The 19853-nt window shown below is 44.0% G+C and overlaps 1 protein-coding gene across 3 annotated transcripts in view; it reads right to left on the bottom strand.

Moving 5' to 3' along the window:
- The window catches only part of TENM4 (teneurin transmembrane protein 4), a gene marked incomplete at both ends in the record, with an annotated part of 380135 nt that overhangs the window by 36571 nt on the left and 323711 nt on the right, over positions 1-19853 (bottom strand). For all 3 annotated transcript variants that reach the window (XM_080355605.1, XM_080355606.1, XM_080355607.1), the window contains 2 exons: positions 3068-3945; positions 11005-11159. In XM_080355605.1, the coding sequence (XP_080211731.1) occupies positions 3068-3945; positions 11005-11159 (1033 nt within the window). The remainder of the gene's footprint in view (positions 1-3067; positions 3946-11004; positions 11160-19853) is intronic.

Here is a 19853-nt window from a genome sequence, read left to right as displayed (position 1 = left end):
TCTCATGGTTGGTCACTATAGTCATGCCTTCTTGTCAACTTGAATGTCTCCAGCTTTGATTTTCAGCCCCTTACCCTTCTCAAGCCTTTCTCTACTAGATAAGAGTCTCTGTGTAGGTGGTAGTTTTGTGCTTACATGCTGTGATCTCGACACTTTCCAGACTTCTTCATGTTAAGATAAACAGAGCATGCCTTCTTAGCTTTCCAGCATAAAGCACTTTCTCCCCACAAATGCATTTTTGTAGTGTTTTTCTGCACAGCTTTCAATTTTCACTGTCCTTCATAAACTGCAAATATGAGAACTGGCAGTATTAGTCTCGTGAACGGTGTAGAGAGATAAAATTACCTTCCTACTACCCACTACATGTAGACAGGGACGTGTAAATGTATTAATTTTGTTTGTCCGTTCAAGCAACAAGTTAGACAGACTTGCCATGGAATTATATGTGCACCCTGGCATTAGACTGAATGTATTTTCTTTAAATGAAACCTACTTTATCAAGCAATCTAAGTATCTTACCTTCATTAATCTTCTCATTTTATTACTTCTGATTATTTTTTTTCAGATCATGGATGCAAAACCTTGGTAGAATCAACCCCTGCCAATTCACCTGAAAGGTTAATTGGGTTGTATTGCTGATTATCTTTTGAGACCTATCACGGAGACATTTTTTGAGCCATTTGATATGGACTTTTCACAGCTGAGAAGAAAAGCAGACTGAACTGCTTCCTAAGTCCCCACTGGATGAGTTAGGACAGGATCAGACAAGACAAGATGGATAGGATAGGATAGGATAGGATAGGATAGGATAGGATAGGATAGGATGAAGTGTGGCAGTCTCTGATTCATCAAGGAAGATTTAGACCGAGACTATGAACCAGCTTTCTAACAAAAACACTGAGATAGATAAATAGTTAGATAGATAAAAGTTAAATAATTATAACTGGCAGTATTTATGAATAACTATGACTTTGATAGGATTCATCTGATCAACTTGCAGGCCTCTGCAAGGCAAACATCTGTATCTGAGCTAATCATTCTGGACTACCTTTAGAGAAGGAAACTTTGAGAACACATCTTATCTCATCCTAAAGCTGACATAACTCACAAGAAACTCACCTTGAAAGTGCCTATTTCTCTCCATTGCCTATCAAGGGAGGCTGAGGTAACCAACTCAGATATAGACTTTTACCCTGTAGTTGTATAAAGCTGCATCAGAATCTGTCAGGAACAGCTAAATAGAGATAACTAATCACAGGTTTGGATGAGATATCTCTGAAGACACATTCCCAATTCTATTTTCAGTGATGCTGTGCTATCATAGAGTGCTGACTTGCTCTAGTCAAGATTTCCATAGTCTAACCGCTGGAGAATACTGTCTTCCATTTAGCTCTAAAAAGCTTTCTTATGACTCTTCTGAAGTGCATAAAAGGACCAGAACGATGATGACTTTCACAAATGCTCTATTTTGTTGGATAGCAAGAAATAATGGATTGCTGTTATAAATATATCCACAGAGTAAAGTTAGATTTTAGCTTCTGTCTCATTTTATCTCCTTTATATTTTCACTCACACTTTTAAATAAAAGAATATGTTTGAGGTATAAATCTGACCATTATTAGCTGTAATGTTTAGTTTGCTTCACTGTCCATGGCTACATCTGTTTTCAAGCACAGGAACTCTTAGGTTCTTTGCAAAAAGAAAATACCCCCTTGATTTCGCATGATGGTTCTGACGATATCACAGGCTTCCAATCCTGTAGAGAAAAACACCCCATCGTTCCTCCCTAAAGCTTCCCTCAAGCAAATTCAATGTAAGAGATGGAAGGGTATTAACGTTGATTGACTGAGGAATATTGCCACAGTTATTGCAAGCAGAACATTGATGGAATGCAAATAACCTTTCAAAAGCTTCATCACAGAGTCTCCATCAGTTCTTTTTGAGGCAGGAGTAGTAACAGCGAGTATCAAGCAAAGAAATTTGAAACCGGGCCTGGAACATTTGAAAGAAAGAAGCAAAGCAACTGCATGTTGAACACACGGATATGTGGGTTTAGCCAGCTTTGCTTCCCAGAGTCTCTTTCTATTTTTTAAAAAACATTCTTTTTTCTTTGTAATCTTGGGAACTGTCTATTCTAGCCAAATTGGACTCTTACAATGGGTCTATTATTATGGCAGCTGAACACTTTCATGTAACCATTCAAACCATATGGGAAATTATGCACTAGTAGGAGCATTTCAAAGAGGTTAGACTTGCCATAAAATGAAACTAGGGAGGGGAGAGGGTTCTCAACAGCAGGATTAATTTCCAGGCCGTCCTTCAGGATGCCCTTCATTCAGTTATCTATCTTTTTCCTATTTGATATCAGAAGTGTGTTGTCTTGATGGTATTTATAAGCAGGGAATTGCTGACATTAATACAAAAAAGAAGTACAAATCTTCAAGTCACTGCCATCCCTGGGTTTTTCAATGCATTCTGTCTTCTCTCAGCTCAAAAACTCTTTGGGACAGGGATGGTCTTGAACAGTGCTGAGACGATTTTTAAAGCTCAGTGAGGCCAATTACAACAACAGAAACCAAGAAAGCAGTCCATTAATTACAGAATCGTTTTCTGAGCAAGCTGTCATTAGTCATTACCAGGTGTCATTCTACATCAGCCACTTCAAACAAGCTCAGAAAAGACATAGCGACATAGGAAGTAGCTGAAAAGCTGCGAAAAAGGATCTGATGGAACTTTGACACTTCCAAGGCTTTCAAAGCCAAGGAAAATTATCTGATGTGCGGCATAAATCACCAGTTCCTACCATAGTTAAGGAGAACCAGGTGTCCAAATTATTTGGCGGACTTAGAAAAACTCAGTAGAAACCCTGACTCCTGACTTGATAGAGTTTATTCAAACACTAACACCTTTACTTCTAGTATGAAATGTTTGTGTGAGATCAAATGTTCTCTGCTCTGGTCATTTTATTTGGACAATAATTCTGTCCAGGGAATTCAATTCTATCAGCCTTGCATGGTTCAGGGAACACAGAATGAATTCAGCAGCACAATATTCATAATATACTTACTCATAAAACGTTGTCCAACCATTTTCATTGCTTTTGGTGGCCAGGAGACCGGAGTTGCCGTGATACGTCATCATGGCCACTTCATGCCCCTGAGTTGTTACGCTCTTGAGTGCGCTGTTGGTACCAATTGTCACCCAGTAGACTTGGCCATCGGGCACCACCAGCCAGAGGGGCATCCCTGTGGAATCTCTTCGAATATTTACCAAGTTGCCATTATTGTCAGTGATCAGGGTTATATCTCCATCTCCAGAATAAGTAAAATTGTAAAGATAATCTCCGGTGGTAAGGCTCTGAGTATAAAGGTGCTTACCACTGGTGTCAAACAAGTAGAGCTCCTGGTCTATGGGTGAGGACAACTCATAGAGGTTTTGTGTGTTGAGGAATGGTTTATTTTTCCGAATAAAACGGATTCGGATATTTCCAAGATCAGCGACGTACAGCTCCCCATCTGCACACACAGCAAGAGAGGATGGCGCGTTGAGTTTGGCATCCTTGGCGTAGCCATCGTCGCCCGAGAAGCAGTCACAGTTCACATCGTTCTTGCAGTCACAGCTGCTTGGCGCACCAGCAACGAGAGAAATCTCTCCATTGGTGGTGACCTGCCTGATGCGGTTGATCTTCTTCTCATCGGTCTCAGCAATATAGAGGATCCCGTTGTGTGAGACAGCCAGGGCAGTGGCAGACTCCAGGGTGGCGTGGATTGCCACCTTGCTAAGGAGAAAATGATCCATGCCTGGCACCTGGCAATGCATGGGCCTCCCCGCCACGATGCGCACTTGGTGGTTCTCAGAAATCTGTAACACAACATTGTTGTCCAGCACGTACAGCGAATTATCCATTGGATTGACTGCCAGATCTGTAGGCCATTCGAGACGAACCTTAATGGTAAAACAACACAAGGAAATTGTTATAGCAATATCTTTTTTCTCTGTATGATTCCTATAAATCAATTGCCATGATGATGTTTCAACATGGATTAAAGGCAGAAAGGGTAAAAGAAGTCTGGTCTTCTGCTCCACTCTGGTGAGACCCCCCTGCAGTGCTGGTTCAGCTCTGGGTCCTCAGCACAGGACACACATGGACCTGCTGGAGAGGGGCCAGAGGAGCCACAGAAGTGATGCGAGGCTGGAACAGTTCTGCTGGGAGGACAGGTTGAGAGAGCTGGGGTGTTCAGCTGGAGAAGAGAAGCTCCAGGGAGACCTTAGTGCGACCTTTCTGTACTTTAAAGGGGCCAACAATAAAGATGAGGACAGACTTTTGACCAGGGCCTGTTGCGATAGGACAAGGGGTGATGGTTTCAAACTAAAGGAGGGGAGAGAGGCCAGAGAGGTGGTGGATGAACCATCCCTGGAGACATCCCAGGCCAGGCTGGACGGGGCTCTGAGCAACCTGAGCTGGGTGAAGATGTCCCTGCTCATGGTAGGGGTGGCACTGGATGAGCTTGGAAGGTCCCTTCCAACGCAAACTATTCGGTGATTCTAAGCACAACTAATTACTACTGCATGATATGGTGGCCACAGAGGACACGACTCTGGTGGTGGTGAGGGGGCTCAGCTCCTGGTCACACAAGGGACACACACAGTTACACCCACACTTCTCATTGTTGCAGTGGTGGGAGCAGGGTGATGGGCAGAGACAGAACCTTCTCAGCTCTTGCTCTGACAGCTTCTCTCTGGGTCTTCACCTCATCGTCAGGGGCTATGGGAAGGGCCATCAATGCCCAGGGAATGCAGGAGTAAACAAGAAGACACAAGGATTCAAGTGGGATTTCCCCTCTCCAAGCCGTTCTATGCTCTTTGAATTGATAGAATCTGGACCTGATCCCCAGGACTGGGAATTTTGTTATGTGAAATGCTGTGAAATCACTGAAACAAAACAATGATCCTTTTACAAAAGGATTTTCCAGACAAGTGGCCCATCTCCTCTGGGTAAATGGCAATGAGGAATAGACACAAAACTGGCAGCTGTGTCAGCATGTGTGTACGTCCAAGTTATCACCATCTATTTTGTGCGTGATGCTGCAAAAAATGCAAAATAGCAATTCATAGGACATTCAGGAAATTCAATTCATAAAATAGTTGTGTCCTCACAGTGGCATAATGGAGGAAGGTGTTTGAATAATAGAGACACATCACAGTTCTACAGCGCTAATCTGTATACACAAATAAATTGAAAAAGTGACTGGTAACACCATAAGTCAGTCAAATGTCTAAATTTCTAGCTCTACTTCTGCAATACATTGTCTTTTCAAGTGAGTCTGCTCTTTTAGTTGCCAAACCTAAGAAAACTTTACCAATAGAATTCAGAGTAATTTAATTTTTTTAATGAAGAACTGTAAGGTGTGCATTTTTTTTTATTATTTTATTTTACGACAGGTTTATATATGTATATACATATACATAAAGTCGACGTTGTGCTGATGGGAACCAAACAATGCTTAAATGCTTTCATAATGTTGCACCTTCCCTACAGTAGAGGTGTGAAGGGTGACAGGAAATGAATAACTGTGGAGGATGCTCATGGTCACCTCCAGCCAAGATTTTAAAGAGATTTTTCAACTAGTTGAAAAGAATAGCTATTCTGGTTGTATATTCCCTTTCTGTCAATCAGGCAACTCAAAGTTAGAACAAATAGACTTGGTATCTAATGGTGAAATGAGAAGCTGGTCACTTTGTGCCATTTTCCCCACACCCTCATCTCTCACTATGGTTTTATTTAAAACCAAGAAGAAGAAGAAACCAGGTAGGATCTAGAGGCACACAGGAGATTCATATTTTTAAAGCCTATAGTTGACCAGCTAAGCCACAGCTATGCTTTACTTTTGATCATGGAATGTCCTGAGTTGGAAGGGACCAACAAGGATCATCACATCCAACTTCTCTCCCTGCATGTGACAGCCTCTAAATTCACCTCACGAATTGATGCTTCTGTTCATGTTTAAATCCCTTTTCAACATATTTTTTGAGGAGTGTCAGATGCAAGGTATTTAGTTCATCGTGCCTTTTAATGGCTGGGCTTGTGAAGCACGTTTTCACGGCTAAGCAGTGTGCTGAGCTCTCTCTTTGCAAAATTGCTTTCCTTTTCTCAGCTCCTGGCCTATTTTAACCCTTCCTGTGGTAAAACATTATAGCCTGTGGTTTTCCCTTTAATAATGCATGCCTCCATCCCTTCCAGTAGTCTTTAAGCTCCGCGGCCTTGAGTTAGCATCAAGAGCAGAGTTTATTCTGAACTGACTAGGGAATTTTCAATTTCTTAAAAACCATTCCTTGTCAACATCTGCAGCTAAATATTTAATGTCTTCATGTCCCAAGGAGCCTCAGGGACCTGACAGAAAAGACCCTTCTAGCCACTGTAAATGAAGAAAAGCTACTTCCCAAGCTGAGGGTTATTTTGCCTAGTTCAGCTTGGCTGTTTTTGTTTAATTAAACTTGTCTTCAGTGCATTTGTCCAGAATAGTAGTGGCTAATCTGCCCATCACAGTACAGGCTAATCTAAAAATGGCTCTTGTCATTTTATGAAGAGAATGAAAGTCTTCAGCTGATAGATTTTAGGTCACCTCAGAAGTGTTTAAGAATATAAGCCACATAACCTGCAAGAAAATAATTTTTTAATGCCTAAATACACAATGGTCTTGTGGTAACTGCCCCTGAGATTCAGTTAAAGAAAAAAAAACTAAGCCTGTAAGATGAGAAACATACTACAAGACGGCCTTTAACCATCAGAATTTGCTTCTATAGAAGGCATGAGAGCTTTTAAACTCATAATTTTAGCTTGTTCATGAATTGCGGACAGTGGGAACCAGTTGCAAAGAAGCAAGAATAATCTTCTCAAATTAGAGGGAAAAAACAAGAACAGATTTCATATGTGAGCATGGAAATTATCTGGGTAGTTACAAAAAGGAAACCCCATTGACATCCATCGTGGCTGAATAACAGTACTTAGCCCTCCAGCTATGATCTATATTTTCATGGGCGAGGGCAACGTTCCTGTAGCCAGACAAACAACAAGGGGCACGAAGATTTCAGAGGACACTGTCTCTAACCTGGCACAATCTGACAGGTTGGCCAGTGCCCTGTAAAATTGAGTGCTGGGCTGTCACAGATTCCTCCTCTGTGCCATCCAGAAGCAAAGCCATCATCAAACTGAGATTTCTCTTTATCTTTTCTTTTTTGCTTCTCTCCATCTTTAAGCAGAAAGACTTAAAAGCCCAGCGTGATGGTAGCTGCAACCAATTTGCAATCTGATGCGATTCAAGATTCTTGTTTTCCCGCTGTTGCTAATTTTGGCACCACGGCCTCCGATCAGCATTTCCTAGATGTTAATTTGATTCAGGTCTAAAATGGTGCTTTAAATTGAGCTTTAAACTAGGCTCGAAGGGGGATGGGGTTGTAGCTGGGCTTGTCCCAGTGGGGCAGCATTCTAGAACTGATGAGGACCAGGTGGCCTCCTATGCTCCTAGGGAGAAATGGGAGTGCTCTGCTCCCTCCTTGAAATGCCTGTACACCAATGCGCGCAGCATGGGGAATAAGCAGGAGGAGTTAGAATCCTATGTTCGGCTGGGAGATTATGACCTGGTGGCAATTACAGAAACATGGTGGGACAGTTCACATGACTGGAATGTGGTCATGGATGGCTATGCCCTTTTCAGAAAAGACAGGCCAGCCAGGCGTGGTGGTGGAGTTGCTCTCTATGTGAGAGAGCAACTACAATGTACTGAATTCTGCCCAGGAGTGGATGATGAGCGAGTTGAGAGTGTATGGGTCAGGATCAAGGGGCAGGCTGGCAGGGGTGACACTGTTGTGGGTGTCTGTTACAGGCCACCAGATCAGGCTGAGGAAGTTGATGAGGCCTTCTATGGGCAGCTGAGAGTGGCCTCGCAGTCACAGGCCCTGGTTGTTGTGGGTGATTTTAACTTCCCTGATGTTTGCTGGAAGGACCATTCAGCCAGCCAGCCACAGTCCAGGAGGTTCCTCCAGTGCATTGATGATAACTTCCTCATGCAGATGGTGGAGGAGCCGACTAGGAGAGGTGCACTGCTGGATCTCATCCTCACTAACAAGGAGGGTCTGGTCGAAGCAGTAAAGGTTGAGGGCTGCCTGGGTTGCAGTGACCACGAGATGGTGGAGTTCAGCATCTTGTGTGGCAGGAACAGCATAGCAAGTAGAATTGCAACCCTGGACTTTAGCAGGGCTAACTTTGGCCTTTTCAAGCAATTGCTGGGGGAAATTCCATGGGCAAGACTGCTTGAAGGAAAAGGGGCCCAAGAGAGCTGGATTGCATTCAGCGATTGCTTCTTCCGCGCTCAGGATCAGAGCATCCCCACGCGTAGGAAGTCAAGGAAGGGAGCCAGGAGGCCTGCGTGGTTGAATAGGAATCTATTGGGTATGCTCAAGCAGAAGAGGAGAGTTTACAGGTCATGGAAGCAGGGGCTGGCCACTTGGGAAGAATATAAGGCTGCTGTTAGAGGATGTAGGAAGGCAGCTAGGATAGCCAAGGCCTCCTTAGAATTACAGCTGGCAAGAGGGGTCAAGGACAGCAAAAAGAACTTTTTCAAATACATAGCGGATAAAACTAATACCAGAGGCAATGTAGGCCCACTGAGGAATGGGGTGGGTGCCCTGGTGGCGGAAGATACAGAGAAGGCAGAATTACTGAATGCCTTCTTTGTCTCTGTCTACTCTGCCGGAGGCTGTCCTGGGGAGCCCTGTACCCCTGAGACCCCAGATGAAGCCAGGTCAATGGAGGAGCTTGCTTTAGTTGACGAGGACTGGGTTAAGGAGCAATTAAATAGACTGGACATCCATAAATCCATGGGTCCAGATGGGATGCATCCGCGGGTGCTGAGGGAGCTGGCTGAGGTCATTGCTGGACCGCTCTCCATCATCTTTGCCAAGTCTTGGGAAACGGGAGAGGTGCCTGAGGATTGGAGGAAAGCAAATGTCACTCCAATCTTCAAAAAGGGCAAGAAGGAGGACCCGGGTAACTATAGACCGGTCAGCCTCACCTCTGTCCCTGGGAAAGTAATGGAACAACTTATCCTTGGTGCTATCTCAAGGCATATCAAGGATAGGAAGGTTATTAGGGGCAGTCAGCATGGCTTTACCAAGGGTAAGTCATGCTTGACCAACCTCATAGCCTTTTATGAGAATGTTACAAGGTGGATGGATGATGGCAGAGCCGTGGATGTGGTCTACCTTGACTTCAGTAAAGCCTTTGACACAGTCTCCCACAGCATCCTAGTTGCTAAGTTGCAGAGGTGTGGTCTAGACAATAGAGTAGTGAGGTGGGTTACAAACTGGCTTAAGGAGAGAAGCCAGAGAGTGGTAGTCAATGGTGTGGAGTCTAGTTGGAGACCAGTATCTAGTGGAGTACCTCAGGGGTCAGTACTGGGGCCAGTATTATTCAATATATTCATTAACGACTTAGACGAGGGAATAGAGTGTACTGTCAGCAAGTTTGCTGATGACACTAAGCTGGGAGGAGTGGCTGACACGCCAGAAGGCTGTGCTGCCATCCAGCGAGACCTAGACAGGCTGGAGAGTTGGGCGGGGAATAACCTAATGAAATTTAACAAGGAAAAGTGTAGAGTCCTGCATCTGGGCAGGAACAACCCCAGGTTCCAGTATCGGTTGGGAAATTACATATTAGAGAGCAGTGTAGGGGAAAGGGACCTGGGGATCCTGGTGGACAACAGGATGACCATGAGCCAGCACTGTGCCCTTGTGGCCAGGAAGGCCAATGGCATCCTGGGATGTATTAGAAGGGGGGTGGTTAGTAGATCAAGAGAGGTCCTCCTTCCCCTCTACTCTGCCCTGGTGAGACCCCATCTGGAATATTGTGTCCAGTTCTGGGCCCCTCAGTTCAAGAAGGACAAGGAACTGCTGGAGAGGGTCCAGCGTAGGGCAACCAAGATGATTAAGGGAGTGGAGCATCTCCCTTATGAGGAAAGGCTGAGGGAGCTGGGTCTCTTTAGTTTGGAGAAGAGGAGATTGAGGGGTGACCTTATTAATGTTTATAAATATATTAAAGGTGAGTGCCATGAGGATGGAGCTAGGCTCTTCTCGTCGGCAAACAATGATAGGACAAGGGGCAATGGGATCAAGCTGGAACACAAGAGGTTCCACTTAAATTTGAGAAAAAACTTCTTCTCAGTAAGGGTGACAGAGCACTGGAACAGGCTGCCCAGGGGGGTTGTGGAGTCTCCTTCTCTGGAGACATTCAAGACCCACCTGGACATGTTCCTGTGCAACCTCACTTAGGCGTTCCTGCTCCAGCAGGGGGATTGGACTAGATGATCTTTTGAGGTCCCTTCCAATCCAGAACATACTGTGATACTGTGATACTGTGATACTGTGGTGCTGGGCCAAACTAGGATGGGGGAAACAAAGAAAAATCCCCGTGGTTAGCCAAGTTTTTATAACAGAGCATGGTGTATTGCTTAAAAAGCATTTAGAAGAGGTTCTTAGGGACTTGGTTTAGTGCTAGAGTTAGGTTATGGTTGGACTTGATTGTCCTGAGGGTCTCTTCCAACTGAAATGATTCTATGATTCTATATAGTCCTACTAAAATGAGTTCTGCTGCCTGGTCTTTCTAGTTTAAAGCAATTAGTTTATTGATAAATGAGCCTAATGAAACCTGCCTTCCCAGGAATCTGTGTCTCCTAGTATATTGGGAGCTCTGAAAGGAGCCTGTTCTGTGATGGGGATGTCTCTAAAATCTCCCTCTCCATTCCTGAGTTAGGTCAGTTAGATCTTTCCTTCAGTTTTTATAGGATCTTTCCTTTTGACTCAGTCATTTTCATACCATAAAATATGTAGAGATGTAATTGTCCTGGAGCGCTTACCTCTTTGTCAAACCCGGGGAGGCACACAGACATGCAGGTAGGGTGAAGGCACAGGCTCCTATTCTGTAGAAACCAAACCAAAACACTGTCTTACCTGAGAAATGTCCATGACAGAGTCACAGCTAAGAGGCCGAGCAGAAGTCAAGTCATTGGAACCCAACACAGTTGAGATGATCCCATTCTGATCAATCCGCCTGATCATAGTGCCATCCACAAAGTAAATCAGCCCAAACTTGTCCACGGTGATGCCTGGGGAGGAGAAAAAGCCAGATGGTCAGAAGGTAACAGTGACATGACAGTTATGAGATGAATAGAAGACGGTGTCTGGTTCATGGAAGACTAAGACCACTGGTTTGGTTAGGAGCAATGTATTTTATAGCATTCAAAAGGGACGAAATGAGGGTTGGATACGTGAGAGTCCTGGTTATTAGGAGCTTTGAACTGGCACCATTCCACAGAAGGCACTCCCAACTGGCACATGAAGTAATTTAGAACCCCCTGCTCCGTTCTGGAAAAGGGCATGGCATTCCATGAACTGCTGAAAGGAAAATATTTTCTAATAACTACGTGTCTTGCATGTTCAGAAACACAGTGTTACTGCTCATGGTATGAATATTAAACCACGCACATGAAAATGTTGCACTGGTGGATCTTTCAGAAACATCAATGAAAAAGGCTGCGAAAGATCCATCAGGTCAACCAAATTCCGGATGGATAATGCAGAAGGGATTTTCCTAGGATCATCCTACTAATCTATAGCATTTCACCTGTTTCTGAACTCTGCTAGGGGATTCATTTCATTGTCCAAACGTCCTTTGTAGACATACTCCTGTCAGTGGATTTGACATAAGCCGTCAATAATTATAGACGGCTGATTCTTGTTTCCTCACTGTCAGATACGTGCCATTTCGCTTCCCCCTAAACATCATTTCTCAAGTATTCGTTATGTTAGCACAGCTTCCTTTAATCCTCTTTATGCCAGGCTGGTTATACTCTGCATCTTCCATCAGAGGATTTCATAGTGCTTTACACTTACTAATTAGACCTCACAGTCTGCGAGTGTGATCATCCTAATTTTACATATCGGGAAAAAAAACAGATAAAGCAGTTTTCACAAGGTCACAGAGAAAGCCCATGACTAAGGCAGTAATAAGAAGTTAAGGGCCCCATTCACCTCTCTTTTATGCCAGTACAGATTAAAAATAACTCCACAGATACTAATAGAGTCATCCATCTCACCCATACTCTACGGTGGCAGAATGCTGCACAGCATGATATTTGAGACACTAAAAGAACGTAAAGGAGTAGTAAAAGAATGTAGAAGTCTGTAACACCCTTTTCTAAGCAAGTGAAAATTCTGCTTGGAATATATGGATATTAGGATCTTCCTCTTTGGTTTCTTTCACCTGCAGGGCAGCAAACACTTGGCAAAAAGCAGACTTTTGCATCCAAGCAACTATATGGATCTTTTCCAATCAGTGGAGAGAAATACCTATTTCTAGGGTGCAATTCATAAAGCAGATAACCATAAGAGATTATACGAATCCTGCTAGAAACACCTTTTCCTCCCCATTGACTATAAAAGGAGATTACAGCAAGTTTCTCCAAAGGAAACATTTATACTGTAGAGGGATTAAATTAGTGAGATGAATCCTCACTAGAATGTTTTTTTGGCTGTCATCATAGTGACAGAAATGATGGAAAATCTGCTTGGGATAGAAACCTTGGAGAATGTTTCTGAGAAGCTACCAGATCTTGTGTTTCTCCAAAACTCTGTTTTACAGCCAAATCCCCTTGTTTGAAACATTTACCCTCAGTCCCCATCCACTGTGAGCTCTGCTGTGAAGTACAGATGCAGCAGTTCACAGATCAAAACTACTAGTTTTTCACGTAGCAGGAACTAAGCCCCTGATTGCTTTGGCAATTAAAATCATGGCCTTCAGCCAGCGCTGTTGCTATTGCATGGGCTGGAAGCCACGGAGGTGGATGATATGTGGCAAAGCAGAAATCCACAGAAGATAATCTAGCCTGCAAGTAATGGCAAGAAAACCTCAGGAACTGGGTGAGAGAAAGAACAAACTTCGCCGTTGAGCTGAGGTAAAGGACGGGATTCAGGCGGGGCTGTAAACTAGACCCAAAGTCAATTAGGAGTCAGGAAACTGAAGTTTCAGATCACTGAGTTGCATGGGAGCTGTGTATTTTTGCTAGGAGGTAAAAACAGCATTTCCCTAGTTGTCTGCAGCATCTCCCTGACTGAAGGGCATCATTTTGACCTGGACTGGGCATTTGACCGTCAGAGCAGTGAGGTTTCAGAACAGCCTCTAGGGAAGTGAGGAAAAAAATTACTTGCTCCTTTTAAGATGAAGTTCATTTATTTTGGAGGGGATTATATGACAGCTTTGCTGAGATAATGGATGACAAGACTAAATGACCCAAAAGTTTGCTTCTGGTCCTACATTTCGGTACCTGTGTTTAATTCATGCCAAGACAGGACTTATCTTTGCAGAACCATCAAACAAGGCTATTGAAGAGGAGCAGCAGGTACCTGTTGCGCATCTGAACGCTATGGGAGAAGCCACAGCAGCGGTGACCATTTATTCCTGCTATACAATGAGAACACATCAGTTGGATCTCAGCACTTTATCAAAAGCTGCAGAGGGATCTGGCGGTATAAGCATCAATATCTCACTGGCATCCATGGCTTTCTGGAGGTTGTCTTCACCTGTCATGAGACCTGTCAGCATTGTGTCCTGTTTAATGACTTGTCCAAGCTATCGGCACATGTCACTTGTCACTGGCATCTTGCTGTTGAAGGTTACTGCTCCTCTAATTATTTTTCCCACCAAACGCCAAGTTCTTTAATGTTTGTTTGTGTTTGCTTGACAACCAGGAGCACAATTGAGCCGTTTAAGCGATATGGTAGACGTGCTTTTTTTTTTTGGAAGAGGTATAATAGAAGGTTTAGTTGATCTTAATTGGCTTTTGTCAAGCACAAGAGCCTCTTACCCCTTCCTAGGTTCGCAAGGAGTATTTTTCAGGGTGCCTGTCCATTAGTCTGTGTGACAGGCCAAAAGCCAGTGAAGGGTGGCAGGCTGGATAATGTGATTTTAAATGAGGCAGAATTTGCTCTCTTAGTGAGTTCCGTATGTATTGGATTGGACTTATCAGCAGCATACGCTGACAGTCGCTCACGGTGTTCAGTGCTGAGGTCTGATGGCTGGTCTGATTAACTAGTTACAGTAATAACAACCTGTACACACTTTGGCTCTCAACCTGCCTCTGATCAGTTGATAGAGCACAACTTTATTTCAAATTCCAGCTTAGACAAAGAGCTTGCACACCCGAATAAGTTAAAGCGGGACAGCAAAGTTACCACTTATCGCCCTGCTCCAGGGCAACGGCATGTGCATGTGTTCTTATCACAGGGCACTTCTCTGCTTATCTCTCGTTCATGGAGGATGAGCACTCTCAATTGCCTTGCATTTCCTCGGATGCTCTGCAGGGTAACAGACTTTTCTGTCTGTCAAAGCCCTAAATTCCCATTTGCACAAGCCCTTCACACGGCAACTGCTCCAATCCCTTCTTGACTTCAGCTGGTTGTCTTGGAATCAAATCTAATTGCAGAGAGGAGCTCTGCTTTCCAACAAAGTGTCTTTGGATGCATGACTGCCGTGGAGAGGGAAGGAAACATCTCACAGGTTCTTTGTGGCAGATTGTAGAGGTTAGATCGTGTTTCCCTTCTGATAATGGCACAGATCCAGTGCTGGGAGGTGACTCCTGCGAACGGGCACAGAAATGGGTAATTCGTGTTATGTGTGTAAAGCCAAAGGCCTTGGCTTGCTCTGGCAGAAGGCTCCTCTCATGTTTCCATAGGAACATAAGGGAATTGAAAGTTTTCAACACACAGCTCGAAGTTCAATCTCACAGTTATTGAGAGAAAACATCTGCTGCCACTACCCAGGCAGTGTTGCAGATCCCAGCTTTAAGCTCTGAGATATGAAAGGCATTGGTTATGAAAAGATGCTGGCTCCTCTTGGATAGGTGGAGAACCCATAAGAAACAAGGGCTTGTAGCTCCGTGCGCATCACACCAGTGAGTTGTGCTGATGGAAAGCTGTGACATTATGACATTTGCTTGAAATGTCAGGACCTTGTAGCATGAGGAGGTGACAGCACCACATTCTGCTGCAAATAGCTACTGGGACATGGTGGTTTGGTTCTAGAAGACGAGCCGCTAAAAGTTATCACGTTGCAGATGTAGCTCTACTTAGGGAAAAAAAAAAAGGGGGGAAAAAAACCTTTTAGGTACAAAAATAGGTGCTAAAGGAATCCAAATTTGGAGCTTTCTTGTCTGGCTGGATGCTGAATGACTGAGTGATAAAATGGCAGATGAAAATCAATGTCAATAAATACAGAGGAATTCATGAGGGAAAGAGTAAGTCTAACTACCCATATGCAATGACAACCAGTAAAATGGTTCATAGGAAAAAAAGATTTCGGAAATCCTGTGAAAAGTTTTCAGTTTGGTGCTCTGCGGTGGTCAAGGGGGGAGATGGAAGACAGGAATGGATTAGGACAAGCACAGATAGAAGAACAGAAAACACTGTTTTGACCTTGAGAAGACCATGTGTTTTCATGCCGTAGCTAAACGAACTGTGGAAATTACTAGCACAGGATATCTGGAAGGACAAAACTAGGTGTTCAGGGAGGTTTCTAGTGCAATTGATGGTGGCATCTAAGTATAGGTGTAGGTGCAGCCTCTTCAGAAAGTGCTCCAAATGTCAATGACTACAATATGGAGTGTTAGCAGGGAGAGATCACTCTGTCATTGCCCCTTTGTCTGCATGACTTTTCTGGCCACAGTAAGAGACAAGATATTTTGTTCAATCAGCCTCTGGTCTTCCCTGAAATGGCTCTTGTGTTATAATTTGACAATAAAAATGTTAACAGATTGTGGAGGTTTGAGTTTCTTCCATCGCACTCACAAACACTTAGTGAACAACTAAGATTTTGTTTACGCATTCAGCAGGACACAGTGAAGGAACCAATCTGTCCCCAAATTAATTACTTCATTTTGCATTGTTTTTGTGGTGCTAAATGAATGAGGTGCCCACTCCCCACCATGTCCCTCTTGAGACCTTCTTCCTATTGTGTCAGACTTGTCACTGCAATCTCTCTTAATTGCAGGCTCCTTGGTAATTCCTCTGCCACAACATTTCCCTGAGCAGAACCACTGGTGACTACTCAGATGAAAATAAAAGCTCTGACAAGCTGGAGTTTTAATTTTTCTTTAGGTTGCTTGTAGAAGAGGATCATTATTAGCAGATGATAATTAGAAAGCGGTAACACTTTAATTTGCAAGGATATATCAAAATTCATTAGCATCTGAAAGCTTTGCTGTGCTCTGTGGTGAAAGAATTGGAAGAATCAGACAGGTTCCTAATAGCTATGGTAAATACCTTGACCAAACAACCGTCGCCACTATTGTAGCCTGGTCTACCTGTTCTCTGTCTCCATAGTCCATTTTTATCAGAGAAGCCAAAGACAAGGGAAAGGTCAAATCCCCAGAGTGGGTTTTATCCCTCCTAATGACTTGTCTAAGCTGATCATCTAAATGGAGTTCTCTCTCCTTCAATGGAGAGAGACAAGAACCTCTATTCAGAATGTGCTTCAAAGAAATGTATTGAAAGGACAAGGTGTAATGGTTTTAAACTAAAAGAGGGTATATTTAGATTGGATCTATGGATCTCCCATCCTTGGAGACATCCCAGGCCAGGCTGAATGAGGCTCTGAGCAAACTTATCTCGGTGAAGATGTTCCTGCTCATGGCAAGGGTTGGACTGGACAAGCTTGGAAGGTCCTTTCCAACATAAACCATCCTGTGATTCCATGATTCTAGGAAATTATCTGCTCTGAACTCATGGGAGGTGAGATGGGAACTGGAAGTGATCAAAACTGTGAGGAAAAGGCTTCTGCTCAGAAAGTGGAGATATTGTGTCCAGCTGTGGCCCCTCAGTTCCAGCAGGACAGGGAACTGCTGGAGAGAGTCCAGTGCAGCCACCAAGATGCTGAAGGGAGTGGAGCATCTCCCGTGTGAGGAAAGGCTGAGGGAGCTGGGGCTCTGGAGCTGGACAAGAGGACACTGAGGGGTGACCTCATTCATGTTTCCAGATATATAAAGGGTGAGTGTCAGGAGGATGGAGCCAGGCTCTTCTCGGTAATAACCAATGGTAGGACAAGGGGTAATGGGTTCAAACTGGAACATAAGAGGTTCCACTTAAATTTGAGAAGAAACTACTTCTCAGTGAGGGTGGCAGAGCCTGGCCCAGGCTGCCCAGGGGGGTTGTGGAGTCTCCTTCTCTGCAGACATTCCAACCCGCCTGGACACCTTCCTGTGTAACCTCATCTGGGTGTTCCTGCTCCATGGGGGGATTGCACTGGATGAGCTTTCAAGGTCCCTTCCGATCTCTGACATTCTGGGATTCTGTGGAGAACCATTCTGAACAATGTTTGCTGTGGTGGGGGCCTCATCCTTCAGGCTGTTGTCCCCAGGAGGGGATCAGCACTCCCAGAATGTGGCTCATCCCATCTTGGACACATGCACCGAACAAACCACCTTCAGGGTACCAGTTTCTTTCCATTGAGAATAGAGCTGAAAATCTTTGTGGGCCAGATGCTTGACTGGTCCAAGAGCCTTAAGGTAGATGTTGACACCTCATGACTGATTCTCCAGTCCACAAATTGCAGTTTTTCATTTGGCAGGAGTGTTTTCCTTCCACATTTTCCAGCAAGCTGCAAATATCAGCTAATTAAAACATCATGAGGGTGGAGGCAAGACCTTGTTTTTTAACAGTTTTTCAACAAGTGTTCAAAGATGTCCTAAAAAGACATAAATCCTACTTTGTATGAAGCAATTAGCCCATTCCTGGCCAGCTAATATCTCTATAGATACAGAATCATTTTCTAATTTCCTCTGACCAATCACTCACGGGTGTTCATTCCCCTATAGGGAAACAGTGAGCAGCCTGAGGACTGCAGGTTACTCATACAATAAACTATTTTTATTTTGAACTATTATAAAGTACAATCACGTGAGGGAAGAGCATTTGCTGGATTTTTCTGGTAGGATGAACCTCTGTGAAAGTATAAACAACGCTGACATTACATTATCAGTGTGAGTTTTCACTGTTAATCATTTATTGAGGTGAATGAGAAGTGACTCACACCTGCCAAAGCTTTTTTCTCAACAGCCTTTGCAAATTCAGGCTAGAACCAGATCATGGAACGCTGTTTACGAACTTTCCATTGGCAGTGCGGGCTTTCTGGATTATTATTTTCTTGTTGCCATTTTTGCTTCATGTCATTTCCTCTTTCACCCTCAATTTACTTCTATTTTGTGAAATTTCAGAGCTGTGAGGAATGAATGCATGCATTTTGTCGTTATATGATTGAGGTGGAAGAACGGCCTCCTGAGAGCTTGAGTTGCCAACAAGAAGGATTTCAGTGCTGAAAGCTTTGAACTCCAGAGCTCTGTTTCCCATAGAAAAGCAGAAAATTAAGTTATCTAAACCTTGCAACATCCACCTATGGAGGGAAATGAATAATATTTTTCTTATTTTGTACAAGAGAGAACAGAGGTTCAACAAAAGTTGTGCGTTGGGTTTTGTTTTCACTGTTTGAACATCAAAATGATGAAGAAAACTGGATTGCAGGTTTCTGGGTTCCCTGATCTCATGACTCATCTGCTGGACCCCCTGAATCTCTTTGCCCAAGTCTCTTAATTTTCTTTTCCCTCAGTCCTCTTATTTCAGTGAGACAATTTTGCCACTGCAACCTGACCACAGGTAGCTGTTCCCTTTCTATTTCTGTGCCTCTGGCAATACTTTATCCCAATATAAAGTTGCCCTCATGGGAGTCTGGAGTGCTTGGAAACCATGCTGGGCCCTTTGAATATGACGAGGGTAGCAGTTTGGCTTTCAGTGCTTTTTGGCAAAAAAACAGGTCTCCCAAGGCATATTTTTCTGCAGCCTGCCAGGAAACAACCAGCCAGCATGTAACAACAAAAAAAAATCGTATGAGCTGACACAAAAGGTCACTAAATCAGTTTGAGTTTCTTGGATTCGGTAACAATAATGTCATCTCTATGTCAAGAAAAATAACTTCCTGAGAAGTCTGGCCAAGAAGAGAAACAGCTCAGCTCAGCTGTCTTCACCTTGCCCCCTCTTTGTGAAATAACTTGTTAAGGCATCCCCAGGTTTTGCTGAGAGGTTGCTTTACAGAAAGGTTGGGATAGGCTTGGAAATTGCTGTGGTGAGGAAGGAGAGAGCTCACACTCCCAGATGCAAGGAAAAAGGAAACCTGCAGCACAGTGATTCTGAAGATAAGAATGTATAAATAACTCCTCAAATCCTAACAGCTGGGCAAGAATCACAGAATAGTTTGGATTGAAGGGACCTTCAAAGCTCATCCAGTGCCACCCCTGCCATGAGCAGGGACATCTTCACCCAGATCAGGTTGCTCAGAGCCCCGTCCAGCCTGGCCTGGGATGTCTCCAGGGATGGTTCATCCACCACCTCTCCGGCCAACCTGGGACAGGATCTCACCACCCTCATTGTAAAAACTTTCTCTCTCATGTCTCTCCCGATTCTCCCCTCTTTTAATTTAAAACCATCACTGCTTGTCCTATCACGATAGGCGGTGTTAAAAAGTCTGTCCCATCTTTCTCATCGGCCTCTTTTAAGTACGGACAGGCCACAATAAGGTCTCCCCAGAGCTTCTCTTCTCCAGGGTGAACACCCCCAACAGGCAAAAATGCCACATTTCTAGAAATCTTCCTGCCTGGGCATCCTTCTTGCCCCTCTTCACAAACACCGCACAGAGTGCGTATGCCAACCGTATCTTCCACCTCATCTCTACACCCTCTGTGTGCTTTTTTCTGAGGAGC

This window comes from Nesoenas mayeri, assembly GCF_963082525.1.
Source record: "Nesoenas mayeri genome assembly, chromosome: 1".
Lineage (NCBI taxonomy): Eukaryota > Metazoa > Chordata > Aves > Columbiformes > Columbidae > Nesoenas > Nesoenas mayeri.
This window is presented reverse-complemented; position numbering and strand designations above follow the sequence as displayed.